Here is a 27,933-nt window from a genome sequence, read left to right as displayed (position 1 = left end):
GCCCCATCAGCTTTTGATTTGTATGCGATTTAATGTAGATCATTTCTGTCAAGCTATTCTTGGCGCACTATTATCCCGCCCTTTTGTCTGGATTAGAATAAATCGTATGCATTTGTAGAGTCATGCATCTCTGTGTCCCATTCATTCAGTTGAATGGCTTGCGCTTGGGGGTGATTCAGGATATAGCTCAGCTTTAAGGGGGCCGGTGCAGAACTTTAGAGTCAGCCTCAGAGAGGAACTGTAGTGGCTCGACCGCCGCATGAAGGTGCCCCAGCCACTCGTGCCACCCCCCTCTAAGTGGTCGACCCAGGTTCGATTCCCTACAGGATGCCTTTGGATATAAGTGTCTGCTAAAAACTGGACCATTACATTTTAGGATAGGAGCTGCCACTATATGTCTGCAAGCAACGGTGCATCTGAGCAGTAAAATCAAGATGTTTGGCCATTGGTCCTCAGATGTCCAGACCTACCATTCCCTCATCCTTTTTAATCTGTCAGATCTCCAGTTCCCCCTACCAAGCATTGGTTCCTTCATAGATTTCCCCTTTGGCAGCGGCCTCAGATACAAGATATAGCAGGAGATCTCTTGGGGTGTCAGAAGGCATTGCACAAACTCGATCTCTGCTATTGGCTTCCCAGGATCACAGCCAGCTTCCAAGCGAAACTCGCATATTATCAGCGCTCCAAATGAAGCATTCCTATGGGCAAACTAGTGAAAGTGTGTTGTGTCTACCATTAACTCTTTAGATTGCCATTGATTTACATTGAAGTGAAATAATTTTTCTGTGTGACTGTTAACAGCATTTGAGATTGTTCATCCATGAATGATCGAAACCTATTTGGCAGTATAAACCTATAACTCAACTAATAAGCGAGCCTACCAGAGTTGATTACACTTCTAAGTCCTTGGTAGACTGGATTCTTTTCACCCATCCTGATAGAGAATTAGAAGTCTATTATCCGATTGTTTCAGTGACTACGCCATTATTTTCTGTGGCTGGAAGTACCTCGTCTTCCACCCAGATTCATCAAGAAAAAGTCAATGGAAAAATATGAATGTGGAAGTTTTTGTTTCACTACCTTTTGTTGAAGATGCGTGGAGTTTTTATTGCAATGACTTTCTTAATGTAGATAAAGACACCCCCTGGACAACTATTACGATTAGAGGTAAACACCTACCCTGGATTAATGGTGATCTTAAGTATTTTTAAACAAAGAGATAAGAAAATAACCTGGAATGATATTGGTCAACAAGGGATTTGCTGATTGGAATGTACAATATTTAAACAAGAAATATATGCACAAACAAAACAATGCTAAATCCAGTTATTAAAAAGACTCTTTAGATAATGACTGTAATAATCCTAAACAGTTTTGGAACCAAATTAAAACTATCCACCAAAAGCTTGATTACTCGCATTAGAGTTAATAATGAAAGTGTTAATGATCCCTCTATAATTGCCAATGCCTTCAACCAGCATTTTTCTTTTGTGGGCACTAAGATCAGGTACTGGTGCAGATCCGGATGATTTGGAGAGTAAGTGTATCAAGCTCACCTCTCATGTTCTGGAATTCTTCTCTGAAGGATTGAATCTATCCTTAGTCATATGAGGTACCATCAATTTGAAAACGTGCCAGTTACCCCACTGCATTGCTGACCAATTAGAGCACACTGGGTTCATCGCAAGCTCCATCAGATTGGAATTACCTGAATAACCTATAGTTTACTATTGCCCCTTTTCATCAATTTAAGGCATCTCTTTTTACTTATCTTCAAGCAACTTGCTCTTGCTCCTGATTACACTTGAGATATGGAAAGAAGTTATCTCTGATGTGTAGATGCATGTTAATGTATATGGCTTTGTATGGGTATGTGAACATTCACTGTATGTACTCTGGCCTCATAGGGGAACCAGTGGGCACGGGAGTCTTTGTCTTTGTATGTGTGAGTGTATTAGTGCTGATTTCTTTCATGTCTTGTATTTTCCGTTTCTATTCTCGTTCGTTTTCTATTCTGTTTCTGTTCTATTTCTAATTGTGTTAAGGATCCACTTGATGATGGTTCATCTCAAGGGTTTTTATCCTTTCAATAAATCGTTATCTGATCACTGTTTTCATCGTGGCACGCATTACCACTCTGTCATGGCCACACATAAGGGACTGAAGGAATCAGATGGAAAGGCGATGAACTCATTCAGATGGTGAGATGTTAGAGGATACAACATGTAATGCTTGAGCAGCATTTAAAATAAGAGAAAAAAACCTTCTTTACACGCCTGTATGGCCAATAGCATCGTGGCCTTATGCCTTATCTTCTCTCCACAGATTGAGCGTGGCCATTGCCATTCCAGGCTGTATGTTGACAGCTTTCTGTGCTGACACTGACTAAGAACATACCTCTTTAACTAGAAATCAGTGACAGGTATTTTCTGCTGTGCTTTCAGCTCCAAGATAAGAGTAAGAGAGGTCTGCGTGGCAGAAAGAAAGATATTTGTTAAGTGTTGTAATAAATAAACTCAGATACTGGGCAGAACTATTTGTGCTGGAGATAAAAGGCCATTTCAGCCAGAGGGTCTGTCCCCCCCCCCCAAAAAAATGGTAATCTATCACTGCATTGTGTTGCTCGTTCAGAGAAATCTAATATAATGCAACCTTGATTTATGATATTGATATTTTAAAATATCTGTCTTGGCAATGCTGCTAGATCTCTTATGATGAAGACACATTTTTGAGACAGACCAGTGGTGTAAATACTATATTTAGAGAACAGTTGAGCTACTGATAAACAATCAACAGTGAAAATGAAACAGTGAATTAAAGCTCGTCGAGGTGTCTGTTAAAATACTCCTCTTTTTTGGTACACCTGTTCATAAAAAGTGACTGCATGCTGTGCTGATCCTTCGCACTGAGGGAGGCTGGAGTAGGGAGGTGGCATTCCCATTAAGGGCTCATGATTGGCTCAGGGAAGGGCATGTTTAGGCAGGGGTGTTCATGCTGTGTGACAGTGGATCATTGGAGCCGCGAGGTACAATTACAGCTCCAGGTAAGTCAGCTCTGGAACCTGCCCTGCTGTGCCTGAGAACAGGAAGCAGTCTGCTTCTCACTGCAGACACTCTAATGATACCCAGGCCAGACTTGACCTCACGAGGGTGGCTGGTCGCCTTCTTCCCCTTAATTGCAATGCCATGGCTGATACTGTCAGAGGTTTCCTTATTTCACATAGACCACCGGGCACCACATCAGCGACTCTATCATTCGTCATGCTGGCTTCATCCGGACTGCGCGCAGGCAGCCCAGCCATCTCCGCTATCTTGCTTTCTGTCACTGGGCCTTACTGATTACACACTCTGTCCTCTCTCCCCTTCCACCGCTCCTGCTGCTGAAGCTTCTATCGACGGAACAGTTTTCTGGATGCAGTCCATGCAGTTATCAACTTCCATTAGGACTAGCTGGTTCCCACCTCCTGGCAACCTGGGTTATTCAGGTAACTTGCCATTCTTGGGTTTCTTTGCTTGGCTTTGTGTAAAGAAGAAATTACAACAAATGATTATGAGACATTTATATATTTATTCTATTTCTATAAAGCATTAAATGATAAATCTAAATCAATTATTTAAACAGATCTGATGAATATGGTTGTAAAATGAACAGAGTAAAAAGGCAGCCTATTCTTCAATAGCACTTCAGACCAATTACAACAAATGATTATGAAACATTTATATATTTATTCTATTTCTATAAAGCATTCAATAATACATCTAAATCAATTATTTAAACACATCTGATGAATATGGTTGTAAAATGAACAGAGTAAAAAGGCAGCCTATTCTTCAATAGCACTTCAGACCAACTTATTCACAAAAAATCTGATTGTTTCGTTTATTTTCATACTTAACATTAGACAAAAGCTCAGATGAAGTCATTCAAATAATAGAGCAACTTTGACGGTGAAAGAATGTCATCGTTATTTTTACCTACTGTAAACCCACCTCCAGAACACAAGCTGACCAACAAGACCATTTCATGCCACTGCTTGAGAATTCAACTGCATAACACCTTTAGAAACGCTACAAGAACAACCAAGAACAAAGCACTCTTGTCAGACTAAATATACCTTCAACTACCGTAGAACAAAATCTCTTTATTTCTTAATGGCTATTTCACTGCTGCCTGGCTCTTCTATTCTTCGCCTGGTTGTTTTGCACTCTCCGCGATCTGGCACTTCAATCAAGTGAAACCAAAGCGTGGATTTATGGCGTGTATAGCCGTCTGTGTTCTGTCCCTTATCAGCCATTTGCTCGCGCTGTACCGCTCTCGGTAGTCGTTCTGGGTTGAAAACCACCTGGCAAATGAATACATATGAGGACAGAATTAGGTGAGCAATTACTCAATCAGCAAGTGATTGTGAAAAATAAACAAAACAAAATGCAACACGGATTTTGTTATTGAAATACCCACTCAGATATGGAAAACAGGCGGAGGTTGTGTAGGCCTACTTAATCTGCTCTGGTTTCACTCTCAACGCTGCAAGCTTCGCAGGTGGCGTTTGGTGTAGGAATTGAAAATGAAGCACCATTCTCTGCTAGTTAATTTACACTTCAGAGGAGAGTGCCGTAGAGTAGCTGAGATTCTTTATGTCTCTTTTAGTCCAGAGGAGCTGATTACATTTGATACGTGCCTTGTGTATGCAGCTCTGAACATCCCAGGTAAGCAGCGCCCATGGGCATGATTCCACTTCCACACCGTCCTAAAGTAAGCTCATTGAAAAGAAGATGCTTTGATGCAGAAGCAAGTTAAAAAAACAATTGCTTTCCACAAAACATTTCCTCTCCTTATATTTTAGTCTTTAACTAAATGTATCATCATCAGCTGAAACACATTACAGGCCCCCAGGTTTGGAAAGGCCATGTTCCTTCAAACAAAGAGCGAGGTGCAATTACATGGACGAATCACAGCGGAGACTGGCATTCATATACAGTAAGGTAGCAGAACGGGTGCACAAAAGGATCAGAATAACATAATTTACAGCACAACTTTAACTGTGGTCAATTATTTTGGGTAAAGGTATTCAATATTCGTTATACTATGACTATGAACAGGAAATTCAGGGACTTTAAAGCAATTATTCCAGTCACCATCCATTTCAAATCTTACGCCTATCAACATCCAGTTCTATTCAATATTTTACCTGAATTCAATATGGACACCTCAGGGGTCATCGGGTGTTTTCTGGAGGTGAATTGTGAGATCAATATGGGACCTATAGGTCAACCCAGATCGTCTTCATTAAAATTTTACAAATGAGAAACTTAAAATCGTTTTCAATCATTTGAATACACCTCTGTGATCATACACAGTAGAAAGCAATCTAATCAGAGGCACTGATCCAGCGGCTGAATTTAAGAGACTCAGGAGGACATAGATTTGAATATAAACAAATATGTCATAACCATAAAGAAGTGGATATGAATTAAACTGATAATGCTACTGAAAGCAGCAAAAATGTGTGATAATGGATCAATTTTGCATAAATATGTACCGACTGGCAGAATTTATGACAATAATTTAAAATAAATGAACATACTTGACGTACTGACTTCACATTAGTACTATTGGTGTACGCAAAACAAAACAAAAAACACAACTCGAGAACCTTCCAGGATCATGTTATATTTATTTACATGGATGAGTTGGAACTGAGCACCAAAGAAAAACCATCACAAGAAGAAGTATTTGTGGTCTTTATTTGGACATTTCACGGGATCACAAAATCTCTCCCTGAATTCAAGACAAAAAAGTGGGTTCTTTTTAAATACACCTTTCAAATTAAGGGCTGTAAAATACACTTTACTGTAATACTCTGAAAACGGTTTGCTCTAAAAACTGTACAAAATCTAGTTGGTTCTGGGTTCTGGTCATGATTAAAAACTGGTTAAAACAGCAGTTTTTCTCTTTACTGTGCGGTTGGTGTGCGTTTCAGAATACACTGGCCCCTTTCCCAGGTCTCCATGGAGACCACATAGTAAATGGTTTGCTTTAACTTTTGTAGACAGCACTGAAAGTGACAACCACAGAGAAACAAAAAGCATGAACATTTCAAGAGCGCCACATTTGAGCCAAGTTTTTGGCATTGACATTTAAATGTAATTTTAATACATAAAAAAAATAAAGGGAAATGCAATGAAGGTTCGGTTACATTCTGACAGGATGCCTCCGGTCTGTGTGCGGAGCTTCTGCTGATGGTACGTGATGATGCCAAAACAAATGCTCCCAGGGAAGGGCTTCCTGGACCTCTCTGTCTCAAGCTCCCGGAAGGTCCAGGCAGGCGGACGGGCTCATAAGGCCCAACAAACCCAAGACTCTAAAGCCTTGCTGGAGACACGAACCAGACGAGCACCCGACTCTTAAAGCCAAATAGGCCAGCCACGGCTGATAGTCACGCAGTTACTACAACCACACGACACAAGTTGCACTTCTTCTTCTTCTTCTTTTATTCTCGCTTGTACCAACACCGAAAAAACAGAAACACACACCTTCACCTGACAGTTCGAAACCACGGTTACACAAACGGTGTGGCCAAGTAAAGGGAGACGAGCATGACATTCTTCCATCAGGCACATGAGCTGAACACATACACATTCACATACCTATCCCACTCCCCAGAGCTAAAAGCTGATTAATCCCGTCTCCCTGCTTTTGAGGTGCTTCTCCGTTTGTCAAGCAATACATGGCAATGAAAACCTTCTTGAAACACCTGGATTTGAGACCGTAAGGAAAATTGAGACCGGGTGGGGGGGGGGGGGGGGGGAGAAACAAAACACAATATGCATTCATTTAGGAGAGAATGCAGCTGAAAACAATCATTTTGTTTTGTTTCCTCGTTTTAAACGAGTGATCCTCAAAAATTTGACCATCTCAAACAGGTGACCAGTGGTCACAAGACTTGTTTGCTGGCTTGAGCGGGCCAGTCTAAAGGGCAGTTCACTGGGAGCATATGTACTCAGTCTATCGCTCATATATATATGAGTGTGCTAATGCTCCAGGTCAAACACTTCAGAGGCCTTCTCAAAGCCCAGCAGCTCGCTGCAGGCATCCGCATACGCCTCCTCTGACATTCAGGACCGCTGGTTCAGCTTCATCAGTTCAGATCGCAGTTGAGGAGATACGCAGTCGGTGAGATAAGACCCCCCCCCCCCCCCCCCCCCCCCCCCCCGTCAGGCCTCAAGCCAAAGCCCAAGCACAGTGGGCTACTGAGGTCAAGAGTAAAACATCGGAAAGTTTAACAACCTACAAAAATAAAATACAGGCATACAAATACAAATATGTATATATATATATATTCTTGACCCATAGCATAGTAGGCCTGTGTAATACAAGTAGCAGATTGGAGTTGGGGCAGAAATGTAGTAGAACACATTTGGTTCCACATGTTCTATGCTTTCGTCTTGGCGGCTCTTTGGAGATGCAGTTAGGGACCGGCCTGCTGAGTTGCGCTGCCCCTGGCGTCCAGACCTGTCCTGGGCCAGGGTGGGTGTGTGTGGAGGTGGACTGCTCCCCTGGTGCATCCGGTGTGGTGAAAGTGGCGGCAACAAATGTCCGGCCGTCTCTTTCCCCATTTTCTAGACTCCTGCCTGATTGACTTTGGGGTGTGGTCGGGGTGTGGTGGGGTCAAGAGCGTTTATGTGGCGTTTGGTGTTTGTTGGGGTAGGTAGAGGGGGCTCTCAGGTGTTGGGGGCAGAGTTGGGCTCCTGTGGGGGGTCCTGCTGGGGCATGGAGCTGTCTGGGGTGGGCGGGCGGGGAGTCTGCGGAGAGCCAGGTCCTGCCTCCATGGCGCCGCAGGTCACACAGCCCTGGGCAGACACACACAGAGAGAGGCAAGGGCCATTAGTACTTAATGTAGCATCCGCTGTTCAGACTGTCCAAATCATATAGCACTTTATTTCACTGCTTAATGGTGGTTAAAATCAGAGACAAAAGCATAGTAGCTTTCATAGAGTAGCTTTCATAGAGCTCTTATACAGTAGCTCTCATAGAGTCAAAGTGTCATTCAAGTTTCAGTATCCTGAACCCTAATCTGAAGTTTCATCGATTTTTTCCATCAACACTAAAAACATTTTTTAAAAAGCCCCAGGACCAGACACTTGTTTGCCTGTTTCCTACAGAGATGTAGCTGGTACCTGTGTGTCGATCTCCTGTGGAATGCCACGCTGCTGGATCCAGGGGTGCACCTCGGCTAGTTCCTGGCGCTGCTCCTGTGTGAACCAGGGCTGCAGTGGCTGCAGCAGCAGCAGTTTGTCCTGGTCCTCCTTCAGCACCTGTGCCTGGTCCCTGTGAGCAGAGCCGTGGAAACAGTCAGGAGCATGCCTGCACAAACACCAAACAGGCTAACAAGGCCGAGGCACAACATTCTCTCTCCCCCCCCCCCCCCCACACACACACACAGAGCCAGCTGGAAAGTACTGGTACCCCTCACAACCATAACCACACACACACACACACACACACACACACACACACACACACACACACACACACACACACACACACACACACACACACACAGCAAGCTGGAAAGTACTGGTGCCTACACACAGCAAGCTGGAAAGTACTGGTGCCCCTCACAAGCATAACCACACACACAAACACACACACAGCAAGCTGGAAAGTACGGGTGGCCCTCACAACCATAACATATCCATTTCCCAAATATTCAACCAGTAGAGAAGTACTACATTCAGATTTGGGGGTTTTACGTAATCAGTTTAGTTTAGTTTAGGCTAACTGGTAGGTAGGATCTCAGTTGGGTACTGAACTGAAACCACCTACCTCAGAGCACAAAGACAACTACCTAGCTCAACGCTATCTCCAGTCAGAGCTAATAGATTGAGAGTGGCCCTGAAACACCTGGACCAGAGAGGTCTTCTCAGAAGGCCTGGCTCTGCTGGCCCTGTGTGTGTGTGTGTGTGTGTGTGTGTGTGTGTGTGTGTGTGTGTGTGTGTGTGTGTGTGTGTGGGCGGGCGGAGGGGTTTGGATGGTGTAAGGGAGAGGGTGTGTGGGGGTTCTGCTTCTTGAGCGCGGTACCTTGAGCGGATCTGGTACGTCATCATGACGGGCTCAGAGGTGTGCTTGATCATGCTCCACAACGAGTCCTCCACGCCGCGCTCGAAGGGGGCGCCGCGCTCCTGGGCCTCCAGGCTCTTGCGGGCCTTACGCGACCTGTCCGACGAGTCGTTGCTGGCAAAGTACTTGCTGCTGTTGCTGCTGCCTGTTCACAGGCAGAGACAGAGGCACGACACGTTATCACACTAGATCTACTTCCTTTCTGTTAAAACAGGACTGCCAATTAAACAGCCACCGCTTCACTGGAGTCCCGATCATGAAAAAAAAGTTTAAAAAACAACCTCCCACCGACATGGTTTAGTTTTTATTCTTAAATATTACCTTTGGGCTATTATTGTTTCAAGACATTAGGGTTACAAGACACCGATTACGTTTTTTAATTATCTAAGGGCTATTTATGTTTCAAGGGTTTTCTTTAGCGCAGCTGATGAATTTCTGAAGAAGGCCCCTCAGGCAGAAAACATTACAGCTCACAAATCAAACTGAAACTCTCCTGTGATGGAAAACGCCCAGGTAGGTGTTCTCGTCACCTTTTCACTTTTCACCACAACATGGTGCGACATTACAGATTCTGCCCACAGCCTTAAAGCCTTACGACTTCCAGCTGCGCATGAGACCTTGGGCGCGGCCACAGTACCTGTGTGGCTGGTGGAGGTTCCATGGGAGCCGGAGCCCGACCCAGAGCCCAGAGAGACGCTGCCCGACACGTTGGACCCGGTCCCCGAGCGAGCGTCCTCGTGCATCAGCAGGTCCAGCAACTCACTGGAGGTGGACAGGGCGTCTTGGTTCACCAAGTCACTGGGGGCATCCTCCTGTGGACACAGAGAGCACCATTACAGGCGACGTAACCCAACATTCTGGCTTGGGACTTCTCCATCTCGACTTGACTTGAGACTTCATCATCAGGACTTGAGGCTTACTTGCTACTCACCAAACAATGTCTTTGTCCCAGCTCAGGACTATTTATTAAGCCATCTGTCAAACCCCTCCAACGTATTTAATTCAGAACTAGTGGCAGGTTAGTTAAAAATGTGTGAAACAAACAACCATTCCCTCTAGAGAACTGCTTTTCAAGTTGCTATTCCCACACATTTTGAAAAAAATCTGGATCCAAATGTTTGCCTTAAGCTGAGTCAAACACCAGCGCAACGCTGGGACTGACTACCCCAGACATTCACTGCATGGCAGAGAAACAAGGACGGTATTTGTCTTGTACTGTTTGTACATGGTTGGGCAATTCCTTTTTCAGAATCGCTGATCGGCCTTTTCTTAAAACACTGTGGTAGGCAATATTATTGCTCACATTTGAAACAACAGACACAGTCAAAAAAAAAATATAGATCGTTTTTTTTTCACGGTCCATATTTCATTATTTGGTCAAAGAGTAGGGTTGAATCATTTCTTGCAGAGGCCACAGCCTTGCTGAAAGTGTAACTGCAAGACAGGGCTTTTCCATCAATTAGCCAACAGCTAACTACCGAGGCAGCCAAGTAGGCCCTGGTCAGTGAGAGATAAACGATCCTCCTGATGGCTTCGTTTATTATAATAACCAAATGCAATTTCCACCAATTGTGAAATGCTTCATGCGAAATACGAAATAAGCCCAGTGTAGCTTAAGCCCTTAGTAACACAGGAAACACGGAAGGAAGCCGCTGTGAAAGAGCTGTTTGTCACCCCACCCACTGCTACGGAGAGGAGCCATCATTGCTATGCAAGGCAGGCTCTCTCAAGAACCTCACAAATTATTCATGTAGTCTTCTCTCCCTTCACTGGTAAATGTGGGGGGGGAAAAAAGTGACTGTTGACAGTGATTATTACAAACTCGTAGATTATACTAAAATGTCTGGTGCATGTTGCGCTGGTTTGTGGCGTTAGTAGGGAGAAGGCATACTGAGAGAGGGAGAGATAAAAGAGGTAAAGATAGCAGGCGTAAAGGGATGCACTGGTGTGGCTGCACATCATATAGAGCAGGACAGAGGCGCAACGTACCCCTTTAGTGTGCTGCTCGTGGAGGCTCTCCGGGAGGCCCGTGCTGTTCTGGGGCTCGGTCGGCTTGGGCAGCTCCTCCTGCAGCAGGTTGAGCTGCAGCGGCGAGCTGGAGCGCGAGCTGGAGAAGAGGGCGGGCGGCTCTACCTCGTCCAGGTCCTCCTCGCCCAGCCAGGGCTGTGGCGAGGGGGTCATCCCAGCGAGGTGCATGCTGGTGGGGGTCATTCCGGCGAGGGGGATGCCAGTGGGGGTCATCCCAGCAAGGTGCATGCCGGTGGGTATCATCCCGGCGAGGGGCATGCCGATGGGGGTCATGCCGACAGGAGGCATGCCGGTGGCAGCGCCCAGTTGCTGCTGCTGGGCCAAGCTGGACGGAGGGAAGGGCATGACAGCTGCCGGGGCGTAGGCGGCCATGTTGAAGGGCAGCATGGGCTGAGACTGCTGGAACATGGGGTAGCTGGGTGGGTAGGTGGGGAGGTTGGGTAGGATGACGGCCATGACGGGCGCCATGTACGGGTTGAGGCCCTGTGCCTGCTGCATTTGCTGGAAGGCCTGGTCAGGCTGCAGCATCATGGGCACCCCGCCTGCCACTCCGCCTGGCTTGGGCCCCATCTGGTCCGCCATGGGGAAGTAAGGGCCCGGGGGCTGGATGGGCATCACCAGCGGGGGCAGCGGGTAGCCCGCGATGGACGGCTGCGGCTGGGAGGACTCGGAGGAGGGCCAGGAGGAGTGCGGGGGATTCAGGGGGTTCAGGGGGGGGCGCCGCGCCTGCCGAGTGGTGCCGGGCATGGAGCCGTAGCTGTCCGACGACTCCTGAGGTTTGGGACGCTTGTGTTTGGGCTTGCCCGACTTGGCCTTCAAGCCGCGCGCGCTACGTGGTTTCCTGACGTTATCCCCTAATTGAAGAACAAACAGGCAAAGACATACGTCAAGAGACAAGCCAGTGGCATCACAGCATCTATTTCTGGGGTAATGAATAAGGCTTCTTAACTGAAAGGGATTACGCCACAGTGTAGTGTTAAGCTAGCTAGCTAGTGTATTTGTGGCACTCAATGACTCAGTCAAAGGGCCCATGACGAGAACTAATCCCTGACTCAGAGCCCAGCACTGATCTCCCTTCATTCATTCATTTAACAGGGTCAAGTTGAAGAGGAGGCCTTAGGAGGTTAACACCATCACTCTACACTCTCTAAGAGTGCTTGTGACCGTTAAAATAAACACTTGATCTACTAACTTACAGTAAATAACTGGACATATGTGGACACTGCTACACTTGACTTCTGTTCGACAAATCCAATCAAACCACTCCTTCATTGGCTGTCCTATTGACATGCTCAAGCCTTGGTCATTAAAAAGCCTGTGGCTTTATAGGTTTTGTAACCTACTTACTACTACCAGGAACTGGATGGGTAAGTTTAAAATATCACACTATCAACCCCCCGTTCCTCCACACATCCAGGCCAGGCGTACCTCCGTGCTGTGAGGGGGCCAGACTGCCGGTGTCCTGCTGCAGGTAGGAGCTGTAGGGGCTCTGCTGGATGCGGTGGCGGAGGCGGTCGACATACTCCTGCTCTTCCTTCTGCGTGTGCGCCGACAGCACCTCCTTGGTCAGGCCCACCATGCGGAACTCCTCCTCCTCCTCCGCCGCCGAGCTAGGGGCGGGACACGCCAGGGTTGGGGTCTGGTCCGTGGGTTCGCTGCCCATCGGGGCGTCCTCCAAGGCTGTGACCTCTGAGGGGCAGGAGAGTTAGACATTTGGTTTAAACACTGAGGCAAGGGAGAGAGTTTGTCCGGTGAAGGTTCAGAAACCACAGCGACCAACACTTCACTAGTTAACCTGCAACAATAACGACTGTGATGGTTTAGACACTAAAGTGGGGACTGCAGTGAAATAGCCTCAAAATTGCCACGCGTTGGCAGATTTGCCACTACTTTAGGATCAAGACATTAAACTGGACCTTATTGCACCAAGCCAGTCATTACATACTGTTAGATTTAGCCACTATACTGAGAGAGATTTTCATGGATTCTAAGTTTTGAGATGATTAAAGACATTTGATCTATTGATGAGGAATAGACTGTGGAAGTTCAGCTTTAAAGGTGAGGTGTTTGAGGAGGGGCGGGGGGGGGGGTTCACCTGACTCAGGCTGGGGCACGTGCACGATGGTGCTGCTGTAGCTGCACTGACTGGTGATGGACACCACGCTCATGGCCTTGGTGGAGAGGTCCATGTCCGTCAGCGGTGCTCCAACCACCGCCGCGGTGGTGTGGGCCACTGTCACCGCCGAGCCTGCCGATATCTGGCTGTCGAGGGTCCCTGCTATGAAAGGACGAGCGTAATTACAACAAATACTACTGCCAGGGGATGCAGCTTGTTGCTGTTGTGAAGAGAGCCGTTGGTTGACACTCACCATTGGGATTGGTCACGTCCTCTGATGGAGCGGTGACAGCCTTGTCTTCTTCAGATGAGGAGGAGGAGGAGGAGGAGGAGGAGGAGGAGGAGGTTGCAATAGACTTCCTTTTAAGTCCCGGCGTTGTACAGCCGTCCAAGTACCTGAGGGACACATTTGTACACACACAATAAGACGACAACGACGATGATGATGATGATGATGATGAGGTGAATTATATAGGGTCTATTGTATAGGGTATATTGTATAGGGTAGTCAAGTCAGCAAAAGCACACACCTAATGATGCTGTCCACACAGTTGATCTGCTGGTAGGACGGAATGTGTGGCTCCTTCCTGGATTCCTCCAGCGACTGCTCCTCATGACCTCTCACCCCTGTGCTCTGGGCAGCGTGATTGGGGGGCCGTCTTGGTTCTGAGGGAACGACAGGAAACCGAATGGGTTAGAAAGGATGACAAAGAAGAATTGTGGCCATGTAGAATATTTTTGCTGCCAAGATCATGGGGTTTGTTACAGATCACAGTCCCAGATCTGACCCCCCACGCCCCGCCCCCCCGAGAGGTCACATGGAAGTGAGGTCGCTGCTGAGGTGACGCTGTGCTTTGTGGGCTGATGGTAACTCACCGGTGGCCGTTTTCCCCAATAGCGTCAGTTTACTGCGGGAGTCCAGGTAAGCCTGCTGGCCCCAGTTCTTCATCTTATTTACATCCGCACAGATATGCCGTAGCGTCACCTACACACACACACACACACACACACACACACACACACACACACACACACACACACACACACACACACACACAGATGTGTCAGTTTCTTGAGTGAGATAAAACTGACGACAACTTTGAGAGGCCCAGAGTGAGATGACAGAAATAGAGAAAGATAAAAAGAGAAAGACATGTAGCTGAGCTGACAAGAGATCGGAGACTGGATCAAGAAGGAGGGGTGGAAGAATGTGCCGATGGTGTTGAACGCAGCTCTCACCGGCTCGCGGTGGGAGTCCTCCCATAGGTTGCCGTTGCTGTCGCTGGACGACGCCACGCTGATGTAGTGCTCATGGGAGCCATTGCTGCCCAGACTGCCGTAACCGCTGGAACCGTTGTTGTGAACAGGCTGGAGCGCAAAGGATGGAAAACATCAGGAGGTCGTGTGTGTGCTTGTAAATGCATGTGCGTGTGCATGTGTGTATTTCAGCAGGTTAATACGAGATGAGATCAAGAAAGAGACCAGTAAGGAGCAAAAACAGGACCCGATTTAAATATGGCCGCCATCCACATCGAAGTAACAACCTTGTGCAGCAATACACCGCCTGGACCGCTGCCTGGAAGTCCCGTTCTTTAAGCGTATCAAGCACCATCTGTGACGGGATGGCACTTCCAGGGAACGTTCCAAGCCTGGCAGGAATTCTGGGGGCACTGCACAAGGTGACTACTTCGAAAGGGATGGCGGCGAAATTTAAAATCAGGTACGTTTTTTGCTTTTCATAGGCCGGGTCTCTGAACGTTTTGATCGTACCTCGTATGTTTGTATCGATGTGTACTGTATACGTTTAATGCGTGTGCATTTGTGTTTTTATGTTTATGTGTTTCCCTCTGAATCACCTGTAGGAACAGCTTGTATATGGTTGAGTGCAGCTCTTTGATGTCCTCATAGATAACTGGCATTTCTGACTTGCTGCGCGGAGCAAACACGTCCTCATTCAGCGGACCACTGTGTGGATGAAAAGAATGATTAGAGAATGCGTCTGCGTCTGGGCATTGTCTAGTGATAAAACGGTTGCTATGGGTAAATCTGTGCAATACTGCATGCATAAAATACACCCCCCCCCCCCCCCCCCCCACCCCCGCCCACCCCAAAAAAACCGCAGCTGGAGATTAAATGTCTGAAGGGGTACGGGACTGTAAAAAGTTTGGGAACCACTGATGTAGAGGACTACTGAGATGGGACTAGATGACATTGTGGAGGTGTGCACACTGCCCCCCCTAGGAGCATACATGTACATGACTCTACAGAGGTATGCAAATGTCCTGTTTGGATAAGTGAACATGGTCTGGAGGTGAGCAATATGTTCAGTTCATCAGTTCATCAATCAGTTGATCCATTGTACCATGTGGGCAAGCTGTCTGACAGTGAGACTAGATCAATAATACAAGTGCGTTGGTAGTAAGACAGACATGGTGTGTGTGTGTGTGTGTGTGTGTGTGTGTGTGTGTGTGTGTGTAAACACTTACGTGCGCACTTTATGCCTCCCGATGATGAAAGCCACCTTGCGGTTCCAGGGATTAACAAAGCTGGACCAGCTGGTGTCCAGCGTCACATAGTCACCGTTCTGACAGCGAAAGCGGATAGGGGAGTGCTCAAAGGGGGGCTGGCCCGCATTCTTCAAAACTGAGGGAGAGACAGAGGGAGAGAGAGAAAGAGAGAATAAACGAATGGATTGGAATGACTTCATCGATTTGAAAGTGAACTCATGAAAGACAATACTGTTGGAATCCCTTTTTGTTTTGGACAAAAGATTTACCTGGATATGCCAATGGGTGTTATGGTAGTCTCCGCTCAGCTTTTACAAACATGTGCTAAATGACTGATCCAAGCGAGGCTATAAGGTGTGAGTGTATAGACTATGAGTGTATGGCACGCTAGCTGTACCTTGTAAGGACATACAACATGGACGGTCAATTAGAGATGTAATCAGTAAAATGTCAAATTAAATTTTAAAGAGTAATCTGTAAAATGAGAGGATGAGAGCTGGACCGAGAGTAGCAAAAGAATCTGATGACGTGGCGTTAACCCATTGGTAAACCCATTAGACAACAATCTGTGACATTAACAGAGGTCTGTGAGGGAGGCGGTGGGTGACCTTTAACGTTGGGAGAATCCATGACCCGACAACGATAAGATCATGTTTCAGATATTATCTGTGATGAGGTTCTGACTGGTTCAGTGCCCTGACAAAGAAGTCACTGCCAGAGACCGTAATCTCTGGCATAAAGAGGAGCAGTAATCTGTGAGGTAGGTCACACATACTCTTGCGGTGCATGGCTGGCATTAGTGCGTGATCTTCAGGGTGGAGACAGGTTAACAACGAGGTGCCAATTAGGTCCTGAGGGAGGTATCCGAGCAAAGGCACAGCACTGTAAAATACACATACGGCACGCACCCGCACACACATGGACACATGTGCGCATACACGCACGCACACACACACAGACACACGCCCACCCACACACATACATATGATAGTTATAGCACAATTCCACTTGAATTGTAGTCGTCATTGCTGATTAACAATGAAACCTAAAGGAAATAAAGCTGCCATATGCTATGCTGCATGACCTTTCATAATGTCTCTTCCTACATTCCTGTGACACAAGGTGATGTAAACAAACTGAATCAATGTTTAGACCGAAGATGCAGCTTGCCCTTTAAACTTATTTTAAGGTTTGTTTTAATCCCATTGAGTTTGAGAGAATGCCAGAGCCAGAGCCAGAGAGAAAGAGAGAGAGAGAGAGAGAGAGAGAGAGAGAGAGAGAGAGAGGGAGAGATAGAGAGAGAGATAGAGAGAAAGTGAAGAGTGCACATGTGTGTGTGTGCGCGTTTTTGTAAGTGTATCTGTTGTGGACTGACCGGTCATCCACCTCCAAGAAGACGCAGCCCGGGGAATGTGTAGTGGTAAAGATCCGCTTGTCCACGGGGATTCGAGGAGCTAGAGGGGAATAAAACCACAAGCATCTCCGGTCACTACAGAATTCAGTGGAAGCCAAAAAAACAGTAAGAAAAAGTCTCAGACATGACTGAAGGTTGAAGGCGGGCCGTACCCTCGTATCCCGAGATGATGCGTTCAGCTAGCGCTAGGCAACAGGGCTGCTGCACTGTTTCTGTCATGGCCTGTACCTTCAACAGGTATGGAGTGATGCGGAATGGGTTGTAGCGCATTTCACCATCCTGATCTTTACCTCCTCTGCAAAACACACACGTGTTTAATAACATGGTTAATAAATGGCTCACAACAATCGAGTAACCACACATTCAGTCTTTTTGCTTATTTAGAACCAGAGGATTAAAACATCCCTACATAACATACAACAATACTTAAAAGCTCTAGCAAAGTCCATTGGGTGTATAGTCACTGACAGATTCAACAAATCAAAGTCTGGCCTGAGATGGTAAAGCGGACATTACATTAGTCTTACCTTATTCTGCAGAAGAAGGACTTCACTTGGGCACATTCAACCAAAACTGCATCTGCAAACGAATACTTAAAATTAGTGCTGTCAAACGATTAAAATATTTAATCGCGATTAATCGCATTTATGTCATAGTTAACTCAAAATTAATCGCGATTAATCGCAAATTTTTATCTATTCTAAATGTCCCTTCGTTTATTTATTTTTCCATCTTTTTATTTTTATTTGAATGCCCTTAACTTGGAAAAGTTGATTGGCTTGCTTTATGCAAATGTTTTATTTTATTGAAAACCAATATTGCCAAACAGGGCGGTACAAAATAAAATTATAAAGTGCACATTTCAGGTAAACAAGGACTCAGCCTATAGTGCAGTTAAACCATGGCTTAATATTTTCTTTTTTTCAAGTTTGCTGGGAACATAGCAGTCAGGCCTCTTATTTCAGAAACATTGAACCGTAACAGTTAGGTTACCAATAAAAGGTAAGCCTACTACTTCTTTGCTTTCAGCCAGCTGCCTGTTGACATTTTCAGACAACAGTGAAGCTCGCTTCTTTTGCACAACACAACTTTTAAAAGTAAACTTTCCATTCAGAAGCTTTTTATCATCCATTTCGCGGTATCGCGCTCACCATTCACTCAAACCGTAACGTTCGCCTACTACACAGTTTGCGAGGCCAAAAAGAATGTTTATCTAAAAAAAAAAAAAAAAAATTATAAAAAAAATTCGCGTTAATCTCGCGATAAAAAAATTTACGGCGTTAAAATGGGTTTGCGTTAACGCCGTTAATAACGCGTTAAACTGACAGCACTACTTAAAATATCATATCAGTGTGATTTTTGCCATCATCATCATCACACACATTGAGTTAGTAAGTCAGCAGCTCTGCATTTTATTCTTTTTTATATATTTATAGAAAAACACATTATTTTGCTGTGACCACAAACCACAACAGCAGGACTTTTACTCAACAACTCAGTTTAACCAGAGCAAGCATTTGCCCATTTGCCCCCCCTGCTTACTGCTGTCTGAGCCCATGTTCCAGGGTGGCAGGTGTGGCTGGGCCGTGTGGGAGTAGAACACGTTGACATCCTGGTGGTAAAGAAGCTCCACGAACTTGGCCGACTCCAGCGAGCGCCGCTTGCAGTTGAGGATGCTGGACGCCTGCTCTGAGGCGTACACCACCCGACCAGTGGTCAGGGAGAATACCACCACGAACGAATCCTGCTCACACACACACACACACACACACACACACACACACACACACACACACACACACACACACACACACACAGTTCAAATGGTGTGACAAACTTCATTTAGCAGCACTGACTGGTACTGGAGTGAAATGGTTCTGGAGTGTGTATTTTGGGAGGAGAAATAAAAATGAATGTGTATGTGTGCACTTTGGTGCGGCAGATGCCTACCGTGTTTTTTAGAGCGTGCTCTGAGGTAATGCTCTCCAGTTCCTCGAGTGGATACACGGTGGCGTTGTTGCGCTGCGCCAGACAATGGCTCATCAGAAGTTTGTAATACTCACTGTTAGCTGCAGGGGGCACCAGAGAAGTCATGAGCAAACATTCCTGACATTATGGCCCACCACCCGGTCTTAGAGCTATATTTAGGTTTCCATTCGAAACAGGCAGACAATGCAGATAATGAGCATTCATCTAAATTACACTGAAAATGAATTTATCTACATTATTTCTGATTAAAACATTGATATGCATAATTTTGGTCGTTTCCACACCAATCCTCGTGAAAGTTGACCTGGAGATACATGGCTTGGCTTTCTCAGGAGCAGTTTTGTTGTTGTGTTGTTTGCAAACAAGATTGGATCAAGGCTTTGTATAGTCTGCAGCCTATGGGAAGCATTTCCATCCCTGCTTCAAAGCTAAACAGTCAGCACTAAAATCCTAAAAAGTCTGTAAAAAGTTCAACTCCATCCGTTTTACCTTGTACTTGTTTGACACACTTGAGGGCGTAGTTGAGCGCCTCCACCGTGCTGGGCTTACTGCGACTCTTCCTCTCTGAGGGCAGCCTCTTCTTCAAGTCTTGCACCGTCTGCCTCATCTCTTTGTGTCCATGATGATGGCCGCGCTCAGTGGGTTCACTACACACACACACACACACAAACAAACACACACACACACACAAAGTTACTGCACGATGCATGAAAACACAAATGGAAAGCTGCTACACAGAAACACGGAATGTTTACGGTACTTTATGCAACTTCACGTGACCCTCAAAAGAAGTGTGATAGCTTTTAACGATCATGCTTGGCAAATGACACACAGTACGTCATGACTTCTTTTCAAAACGTGTCCGCACACGTGTAGTCAGTGTGTATGTGTGCACTGGATCAAAGGTCACATGTTTTACTGAGAGAGTATATTTGTGAAATAGGTGTGCGGGAGTGTTTACCTTCCACTGTGTTGGCTGCTCTCACAGGAGGATGATCCTGTGGCAGACTTGGAGCTGTTGGAGCGGAGGGTGTGAAAGAATGAAAAATGATTCATTATTATTCATTAAAACATTATTACTCAAATCACTCATTCATGCACTTTATGTACGCATGTCTATGCAATAATATGCACTGATTGGTTACATTTGTTTGCTGTAAGTTTCGGGAGGCAGGTCGTGCTCTTCAAGCACTGTTACCTATTACCGCTGTTTAGATCAACGGTAGTGGATAGTGTCAAAAATCCTTTACCGCAGGTTACTTTGGAAAGGGGTCCAATTGGAAAACATTTGAATGGTTTTGGTGTTATGTTCTTATCACAAATGAGTTGTGCGGTTGAACGGTCCAAGTGGGTCCAAGAGCATCTCTTGAACTTGGCTTTAAACTGTTTACTTTTGTTCGCTCCTAATACACTCTGTTGTGTTGTGTTCATTCATCAATAAAACCGATTGTGGATTGTAACTTGTGTTTTCTGTTGGAAGCAGCACTATGACCTTTTCAACATTCAATCAGTGTGAAACAGTAACCGATGCTGAGGTGAATGGAGAGGACCTCCACAAACAGAAGCAAGTAGAGCTCCAGAATGAAGTATAACGTATTACGTTCTGTCCACTCTCTCCACAGGAGACCTGTGTTATTTATAGGCCATGCTACTACAATGTACTTTCAAAGGCCCTCCCTCTGTCCTAAAAATCCGTAGCGGCCTCAAGTGTGTGTGTGTGTGTGTATGTAGGTGTCCTCTCACCAGCTGCTGGAACCGGTGGTAGGGCTGTGGCTGTGGCTGTGGCTGTGGCTGTGGCTGTGGCTGTGGCTGTGGCTGTGGCTGTGGTGGTGTGCGGCTCTCCCGGCCTTCTTCCTGGAGCTGCTGCCTTGCATGGCCCCGGCGGCACTGGCGCTGCTCACGTTCCCGCTGCTGGAGTCGTGGCTCGCATGGTTCATCTCCACGTCGTCCTGGCCCTGCTCTCCTCCGGAGGAGTCGCTCTGCCCCAGCTCTCTGTCGCTGGGCGCTGTCTCCCCGGCCTCCCCTCTCTGGCCTCCGTCCCTCTGCGCGCCCTCTCTCTCCTCCTCTTCTTCTTTCTCGGAGCCGGAGCGCTCCTCTCGCTCTGCTCCTTGCTGCTCCCCATCTGCTGGGGACGAGCCACCTTCACCATCTCTGGCTCCACCGCCATCCTTCCTTCCAACCATCTCCTGTTTATGCCTGGCTGGGTGGTGCTCTCTGCTGATGTGGTCTGTTGCCTCCACTGTCTATTGACAGTCTAAGAGGAGCTCCATGAGTGCTGCTGCTGAAGGTCGGGGTGGGTAGTTCAGCATAGGATTGGTCCTGCTGTCACGGCACACACAGATCAGAGGGTTTGATTGGTAAGTAACCCTGACCAGTGTTGGCTGAAGACAGACTAGCAGGCACTGAGAATTAAGTGGTAACTTATTACATTCTGTGCACTTTTCAAGATGGCCCTGGGCTGCCTGTCGTTTGGTAAGTAACCGTAAAATAAGTGGGATGATGTATAGTCCGCCGATCATCATAAAAAAATAAATCCTTTCAAAACGATACAAGACTTGTTTCTCCCGTCAGGATTTATTTTTCGATAATGACTGGTGTGGACTATATGTTATTCCTTACTTATTACATTATGGCACCATGAGTGTATCTGTGTGTACGCGTGTGTATATGTAGACTGTGAGTGATTGTTCATACGACTAAAGATGCCATTATTCCTGGTGCATTGGTCATTGTGTGCGCAAATTGACGTCAACACAGCGTCCTAAGCTTTTATAATAACTTGCTCCCTTTATACTCGCTTGAGATGCATTTGACATTTCGATAGGTATCGCTGCAGCAATAGGAAGAACTAATGTGATTGGATCAGTTCAGGTTAAATGCAGATATAGCAAACGGAGCGACTTGATCCACTGAACAAAGAGGACTGCAATGCAAGTAATAATGTCTTAATCAGGAAAATTGATACTAACATCAGTTGAATCTATTTAACTTGATGTCCACAGTGCAAATGCAAATGCTTAAATGTTCTGAAACTCAAAAATAATTATGCAGGTAACATGAAGTGAGGCAGCAAAAACTTGAAGTGCGAAGGTTCACAGATAAATACATTTAAGCTCGCAATATTTTAGCACAAATCAACAGTAATTGCTTTTTATTTTATTGATAATGATTACAATTGATGCATTTAACCTATATCAAACCAAAAATTATGATCTCTAGACTAATAACCAGCCCATTATGTAGGCAAATTCAAGCTACATTTTGGGGTTTATTATACCTCCGCGATGTCACAATTCAGGGTCATTAGCCTGTAAAACAAGTCAGGGATAATAGACAAGGCCTTGTGGTAGCAGAAATAGTGGCCTTGGGGTAGTAGAAATAGTGGTAATGTGACCACAACACCATGTGCAACATGCTGCTCTGAACGTCTGTCATTCCATTTGCAACTTTGTCACAAAGCAACAGCAAATTTGAACTTCTGAACAAAGTGTAATACGGTCAAAAAATTTAACTACCTCTGGTGTGCAAATATAAAAAAAGATTAAGTGACATTCTAAAGGAGTTACAATAAGGAATTCAGCCAAGCTGTCCTATAACTGCCCACAATACTATAGGCTGTTACATTCAGAATGCAACCTGCAATTATGTAATATGTTACTATAAACATAATGGAATTAGTTATTCAATTTTGCGTGTTATTACATTTGAATGAATAACCAACAGCTGAAGAATGAGACCCAAGACATGATGACAGATTCAGGCCTTCTGTCGGTTGCAGATGGACCGCCTGTGTCATATCAACAGCTGAGCGCCACTTAATTTCCCATTCTAAACAAAATGTCTTTTGAATCGTATTAAAAACCACATACAATGTGATGAGACACCTTAAAACCCAGACTAAACTGTCCTTGGGAGAGTGTGCCTGTGGTGTTGGGGGGGCACAAATAACAAATAACTGTCCATGACTCCTCATTTACAGTTGCAGAGAGGACAGGAGAGATTATATCACTTAACACTGTGCCCAAACAACCGCCTGAGCTTATCCTCAGGCAGGAAAAACAGGCTCTCAACGCCGCCGTGTTATGTAACAGCACCTCTCCCTCTTCATGGAGGCTCCCACTTCTCCTCTCTATTAGTTTAGCAAAGAGGGGAGGGGGAGCGAGAGCGAGAGAGAAATAAATAGAGAGAGAAGGAAAGAGAGAGAGAGAGAGAGAAGGTAAGAAAGAGAAAAAGAAAGAAAGAGAGAGTGTCTGTCCGTCTGTCTGTCTGTCTGTCTGTCTGTCTGTCTGTCTGTCTGTCTGTCTGTCTGTCTGTCTGTCTGTCTGTCTAATGGGGTGACTCACGTTTGTCCCCTGGTGTGGGGCTGTCTTCACAGTTCTAAACACAGAAATAGACGATCTCAGAACTGAGGGAAAAAAAAAACCTCAAAATGTGCCACACTGAGCCCAGTTGGTGACAAAACCACCACACTGTCTAGATCTAGCCTTTTTCAGATTTTGGTTGCCCGAAATGAGTTAGTCTAGTCTAGACCAAAGCAATAAAAAAACATTCACAATCAGTATGCATCTTACTAAAGTCTTGGTAAATCTTAGTGTTCTTCCTCTGTTCTTTTCAGGGCTGCTGCTGCCCATTTGGGTGCCTTAAGCGGAATTGCTTTGGAATAAACCCCACACTCACAGACTTAAATGCTGGCCCACGTGTTATCTTTATGCCCCATAGATTAGCCTAGAAAGATCTTTTAATTTCTAACATTAGCTAATTAAACGTGGACCTTTTTTGCAAAAGCAAATGTTCCAGTACGTCAGGAACTAACACAAACATAGAGATGTAAGAGCATCATTCCACAGTCCACCTTTTTGTCTTCCGCTCTGGTTGCCTTTCCACCATGTCTTTTCGAAAACTGTTGCCTTTAGCCTTCAATCAGACATGTTTGTCAGTTATGTGCGCACGGCCGTATTGATCTCAGCTTTTCTGGTGCACTATTTTGTATAGAATGCTGGTGTGGCAGAGGACCCTGGCATCAAACACAACATTCAAACCATCATGATCAACAACTTGTTCGTTCTGCGGTCAAAGTTTCCCCTGCAAAAAGCAAGTCAAAAGAGCAGAAAAGGCAGCTAAAGGAGGGAATTCTATTTCACTTAGGGGGGATCATTCCGAATAGCCCATCGGGCCGGGTGTTGTTACAATCTGGTAGCCCGACGGGAGAAACTAGGCCAGCACATATGAAACTACATACTCTAATTTAATGCAGGGGCTGTCTGCCAGACCTCTTCACTAGTAGGGCTGTCATGACAACAGTGAGATTTCATAACTGAAATTGGCCCTCGTGACTGCTACAGAGATCCCTCACAGCATCTTACAGTGAGCCCTTATGACAATGAGCTCATTTAATTAAGTGTAAGGGCTATGCATAAAATGAATAAAACCACAGTACAAATCTGGCCACTTCAAGTTCAGCAAATTAGCCTCAGTCACGATAGTCTGGCACGGCAGTCTATGATTTTAATACCGTATACTTTTTGTCAAATTCAGTGAATTGCTCCTCACGTTCCTCTGACTGTTATGTTCAGTGTTTGCGCTCAAAAACCTCTGGTGTTTAGTCCTGGCTCTTTGAATAGGAAACAAACATAGTGGCTCGGAGCCATAAACAATTCCAGCCAATCAATACATGTGCTTCCTAGAGCACATAAGGGAAAGGTGTAATCTGATTGGCTGTCGAACTCAAACAGCAATAAACTTTCGCGACACTGAATCGTAGACTGCATCTTCAAGATATCCATCAGATCAGCCTAAACATGAACTTCAAATCTGAGCTGTCAGAGTGTCTGTATTTGGTCTGAACAGTCTGACATTAAGCCCACACAGAAGATGTATCATTTTGCTTGTAGGGACTGACAGATACTGCCTGTAATCATTTCTTTTTTCATTTTACTGCTGATGAGACCATCCCTGCTTAGTGGGTCCCTGCAGAGCACCATTGTCTAAAACAACCCGCTCTTATTTTTTAATGAATGAGCAACAATCTCATACCTGTTGATAGCTTTGTGACTCTAATGGCAGAGTGAGTCTATTCTGTGTTGCTGTTCACTGATGGCTACCACCTCCCTAGCTACAGGAGTTGATACCTGTGGTGATCTACTACACTTCACAGGCCAGCCAACATCGTGGAGCCAAATAACCCCCTAAACTGGTGGCAAACAGGTTAGAGCAGATCAACTCCTGAGCACTCAAGTTCAACAATGAACTCAATGCTCCTTTCACAATACGATTCCCTGGGATGTTACGTCATCTCTTAGACCACTGGCAAGAATCCAAGTAGTATGCTATTTAGTTTCTGCTGCCGCTGGGTAACCACATTTAATAGCTTTCATTTATTTCATCTGTGGTCTGCAGTGCTGTGTAAAGTTATACTTTGACTGGGAATCTCCACCACAGCTTCAAAGGCTTGATATACTCTTCAACAAGACAAACAAGTGAGTGAGGGAGGATTTGGGACATTGCTCCAAATGCACCTGCACATGCTAAGCACAAACTTCCCCTCACAATAAAAAACACTAAATCTGGTTATTGTAGTGACCCTATTTGCCACAGTAGAAGAAGCGCTCACAACAGCATTTCACACTGTGAGAACCATTAGTGCACAGGATCAATTCAATTGTTACCTTGGTCCACAGTTTTACTCTGCTGTGAATGTCAAGGCAACTTTCACCAGCCCAGCAACTCATCTGGCTCGTTATAGATCATTACAAAGGATGATTTTTTTTCTGGACAAATGCAGAATCAGGTACCACGCATTACTTTGAAAAAGTTGAGGTAACTGGTAAACATTAAGAAACGTGCGTACTTGAGCCACAACAGAACATCTCAGTATTGTCATATCTTCATTTCGCTGTTAGATTCAGTGTAGCACCGTCTTGTTGAACTGCGAGTTAGGTGAGACAGAGATTTGGCTGACCATACTAGTACCAAGCTAACGTTAGCTAGCGGTGGCATTTAACGGAGTGATAAGTAGCTGAACATCCTTGGTCTGCACATGTTGCAGGCACGGGTACGTCCACCATTGCCAAATAACATATCCGTTCCACACTGCCCGTTGTAATTCCATATGATTAAACCTCCACCATGATCGACAGCACAGTCGTTTAGAATGCCATTCATAATAAACACTATAATACTGGGCAAGCACATTCAATAAGAAATAAAAACACGTAGCTAACTGGCTGGGTAGCTGGCTGACATCAGCACTGAATTGACCATCAACTGATACTAACTAGCAAACTGCATAAAGCTGTAGACATATGCTCTGCTATTTTCATCGCGTTTTACCAATTCAATAATATCTGGTATACATGAGACAATGTTTTACCTTCCAGATCAGCTGTCAAACTTCTTGGCTATCGGACCAAACGTTAGATTTATCCACCCTCTTCTTCAGACTTCGTATGGGGTAAAGGCTTGCATCCAGATTTATTCCCGTTCAAGGAAAAAGACAATATACAGACAAAATATATCTTCATACTCTTCGGGCCCAGACACCAAACGTCTTGAAAGTTGTTCAAAGTTGGCTAGCGTTGTTTTAGTTTTCTTTGTCCTAATTTTGGACACTGTTGCTATACCTCAATAACGAGTCTGACACATTACTGCAACGTGAGTTTGGATGCACTAAACCGCGCCCACTCGATGCCGATTTGTCAGACACACTAGATTAGGGTCCGATTGATTGGCTGAGACGTAGCATTCTAGGCGTGTAGGTGGCTCTCAGCGGCTGTGGAGCTCCTCACGTGGATCCCCATGTTACACACGAGGGGAAACAACACTTGCAGCAATGGCCATTAGCTCTTGCCTTTTGCCAAGAATGTGATTGACAGGCAATCTGACCAACCGAAAGGCCAATATTGCTTCGTATTATCATATTTAAATCCTGATTTATTTATTTATTTTAAAAACAAGCACGGGTTTCTGTCGATTTACGGCTTTCACTTACCGTTCCGAGCATATACAAAGTCGTAATTACTAGCAGGAAACTCGAATTTTCCTATCATACCAGATGCCAAGTTCTGACGTCAGGAGGGCGTGTCATTTCCAAAAATGGCAAGGCATGGCATCAATAATACATTTTATTTAATGGCTCCTTTCATGGCACATCACATACAATTAAAAATAACATGCAATAGTCCACAACTAGCAAATTAAAATTAGACTCACACTTACAGGCGGGGGCTGGAGGAGGTTGGCTGTCCATTTCATGACATACAGATGCACCAACTGGTCACCTTTTACAACAGCATTTGCCAATGTCCATGTGTTCCATTGTTGAGCTATTTTCAACCCTTTCAGTGCCGTAAAAAAAATTGTAACGCGTCACATGTTGTACCTGGGATCTGTACAGGCCCTCCTTCACAGTACAATATGCTCTGTCTGTAGCCCCCTACTGCTAAACACAAGATGACTGCCTAACCATAGAACCTGAGCAGCAGGATACATCCTCAAAGCCGCCTTTGTGTGCATTTCTCTGGGGTTATAAAGCAGGCACCTTCGTTACTGTTTCGTTGAAACAGGCCCATGACACCTCCAGAAGGCTCAACACTGGTGTCTGACATCCCAGTCTCACTCCCTCCATACTCATTATGGGTTAGGACACATGCCAACAGACCAGAGACAACAGATACACCTCCACAAGATTTCACATATCTCTGTGTTAGTTTGGGTTAATTCAAGACCCGAAATAGTCTCAGAGCACCTCATCCCCAACCACA

At 45.4% G+C, this 27,933-nt stretch overlaps 1 protein-coding gene across 3 annotated transcripts; it reads right to left on the bottom strand.

Moving 5' to 3' along the window:
* Positions 1–7,243: 7,243 nt before the first annotated feature.
* per3 (period circadian clock 3) lies at positions 7,244–26,956 on the bottom strand. 3 transcript variants are annotated; one of them, XM_031568230.2, is made up of 23 exons: positions 26,544–26,956; positions 20,918–21,493; positions 20,136–20,189; positions 19,664–19,821; positions 19,136–19,254; positions 18,728–18,929; positions 17,713–17,764; positions 17,338–17,480; positions 17,147–17,225; positions 16,547–16,653; positions 15,751–15,907; positions 15,121–15,229; positions 14,504–14,632; positions 14,141–14,249; positions 13,795–13,930; positions 13,518–13,660; positions 13,244–13,426; positions 12,577–12,837; positions 11,110–12,002; positions 9,758–9,932; positions 9,082–9,265; positions 8,178–8,328; positions 7,244–7,850 (listed from the first exon to the last, which is right to left on the bottom strand). In XM_031568230.2, exons 2-23 carry the CDS (start codon positions 21,355–21,357, stop codon positions 7,722–7,724), a joined length of 4,113 nt encoding a protein of 1,370 aa, XP_031424090.1. In that variant the 5' UTR covers positions 21,358–21,493; positions 26,544–26,956; the 3' UTR covers positions 7,244–7,721. The 3 variants fall into 3 exon arrangements, with proteins under 3 accessions (XP_031424090.1, XP_012678116.2, XP_031424091.1); XM_012822662.3 differs by having other exon boundaries at positions 20,918–21,496; positions 26,544–26,955; XM_031568231.2 differs by having other exon boundaries at positions 13,244–13,423; positions 20,918–21,496; positions 26,544–26,955.
* Positions 26,957–27,933: the final 977 nt, after the last annotated feature.

This window comes from Clupea harengus, chromosome 5 (assembly GCF_900700415.2).
Source record: "Clupea harengus chromosome 5, Ch_v2.0.2, whole genome shotgun sequence".
In the NCBI taxonomy this organism is placed as follows: domain Eukaryota; kingdom Metazoa; phylum Chordata; class Actinopteri; order Clupeiformes; family Clupeidae; genus Clupea; species Clupea harengus.
Note: the sequence above shows the minus strand (reverse complement) of the source record. Positions and strands in the feature narration are given on the sequence as shown.

Excerpts from the sequence above, each read along its gene's own strand:
- per3 (XM_031568230.2), bottom strand. The coding sequence starts at position 21,357 with ATGGTTGGAAGGAAGGATGGCGGTGGAGCCAGAGATGGTGAAGGTGGC. Across the intron at positions 9,933-11,109 it reads ACGAGCAGCACACTAAAGGG|GAGGATGCCCCCAGTGACTT; the intron begins GTACGTTGCGCC and ends CTGTGTCCACAG. Across the intron at positions 8,329-9,081 it reads ACGTACCAGATCCGCTCAAG|GGACCAGGCACAGGTGCTGA; the intron begins GTACCGCGCTCA and ends CTCTGCTCACAG.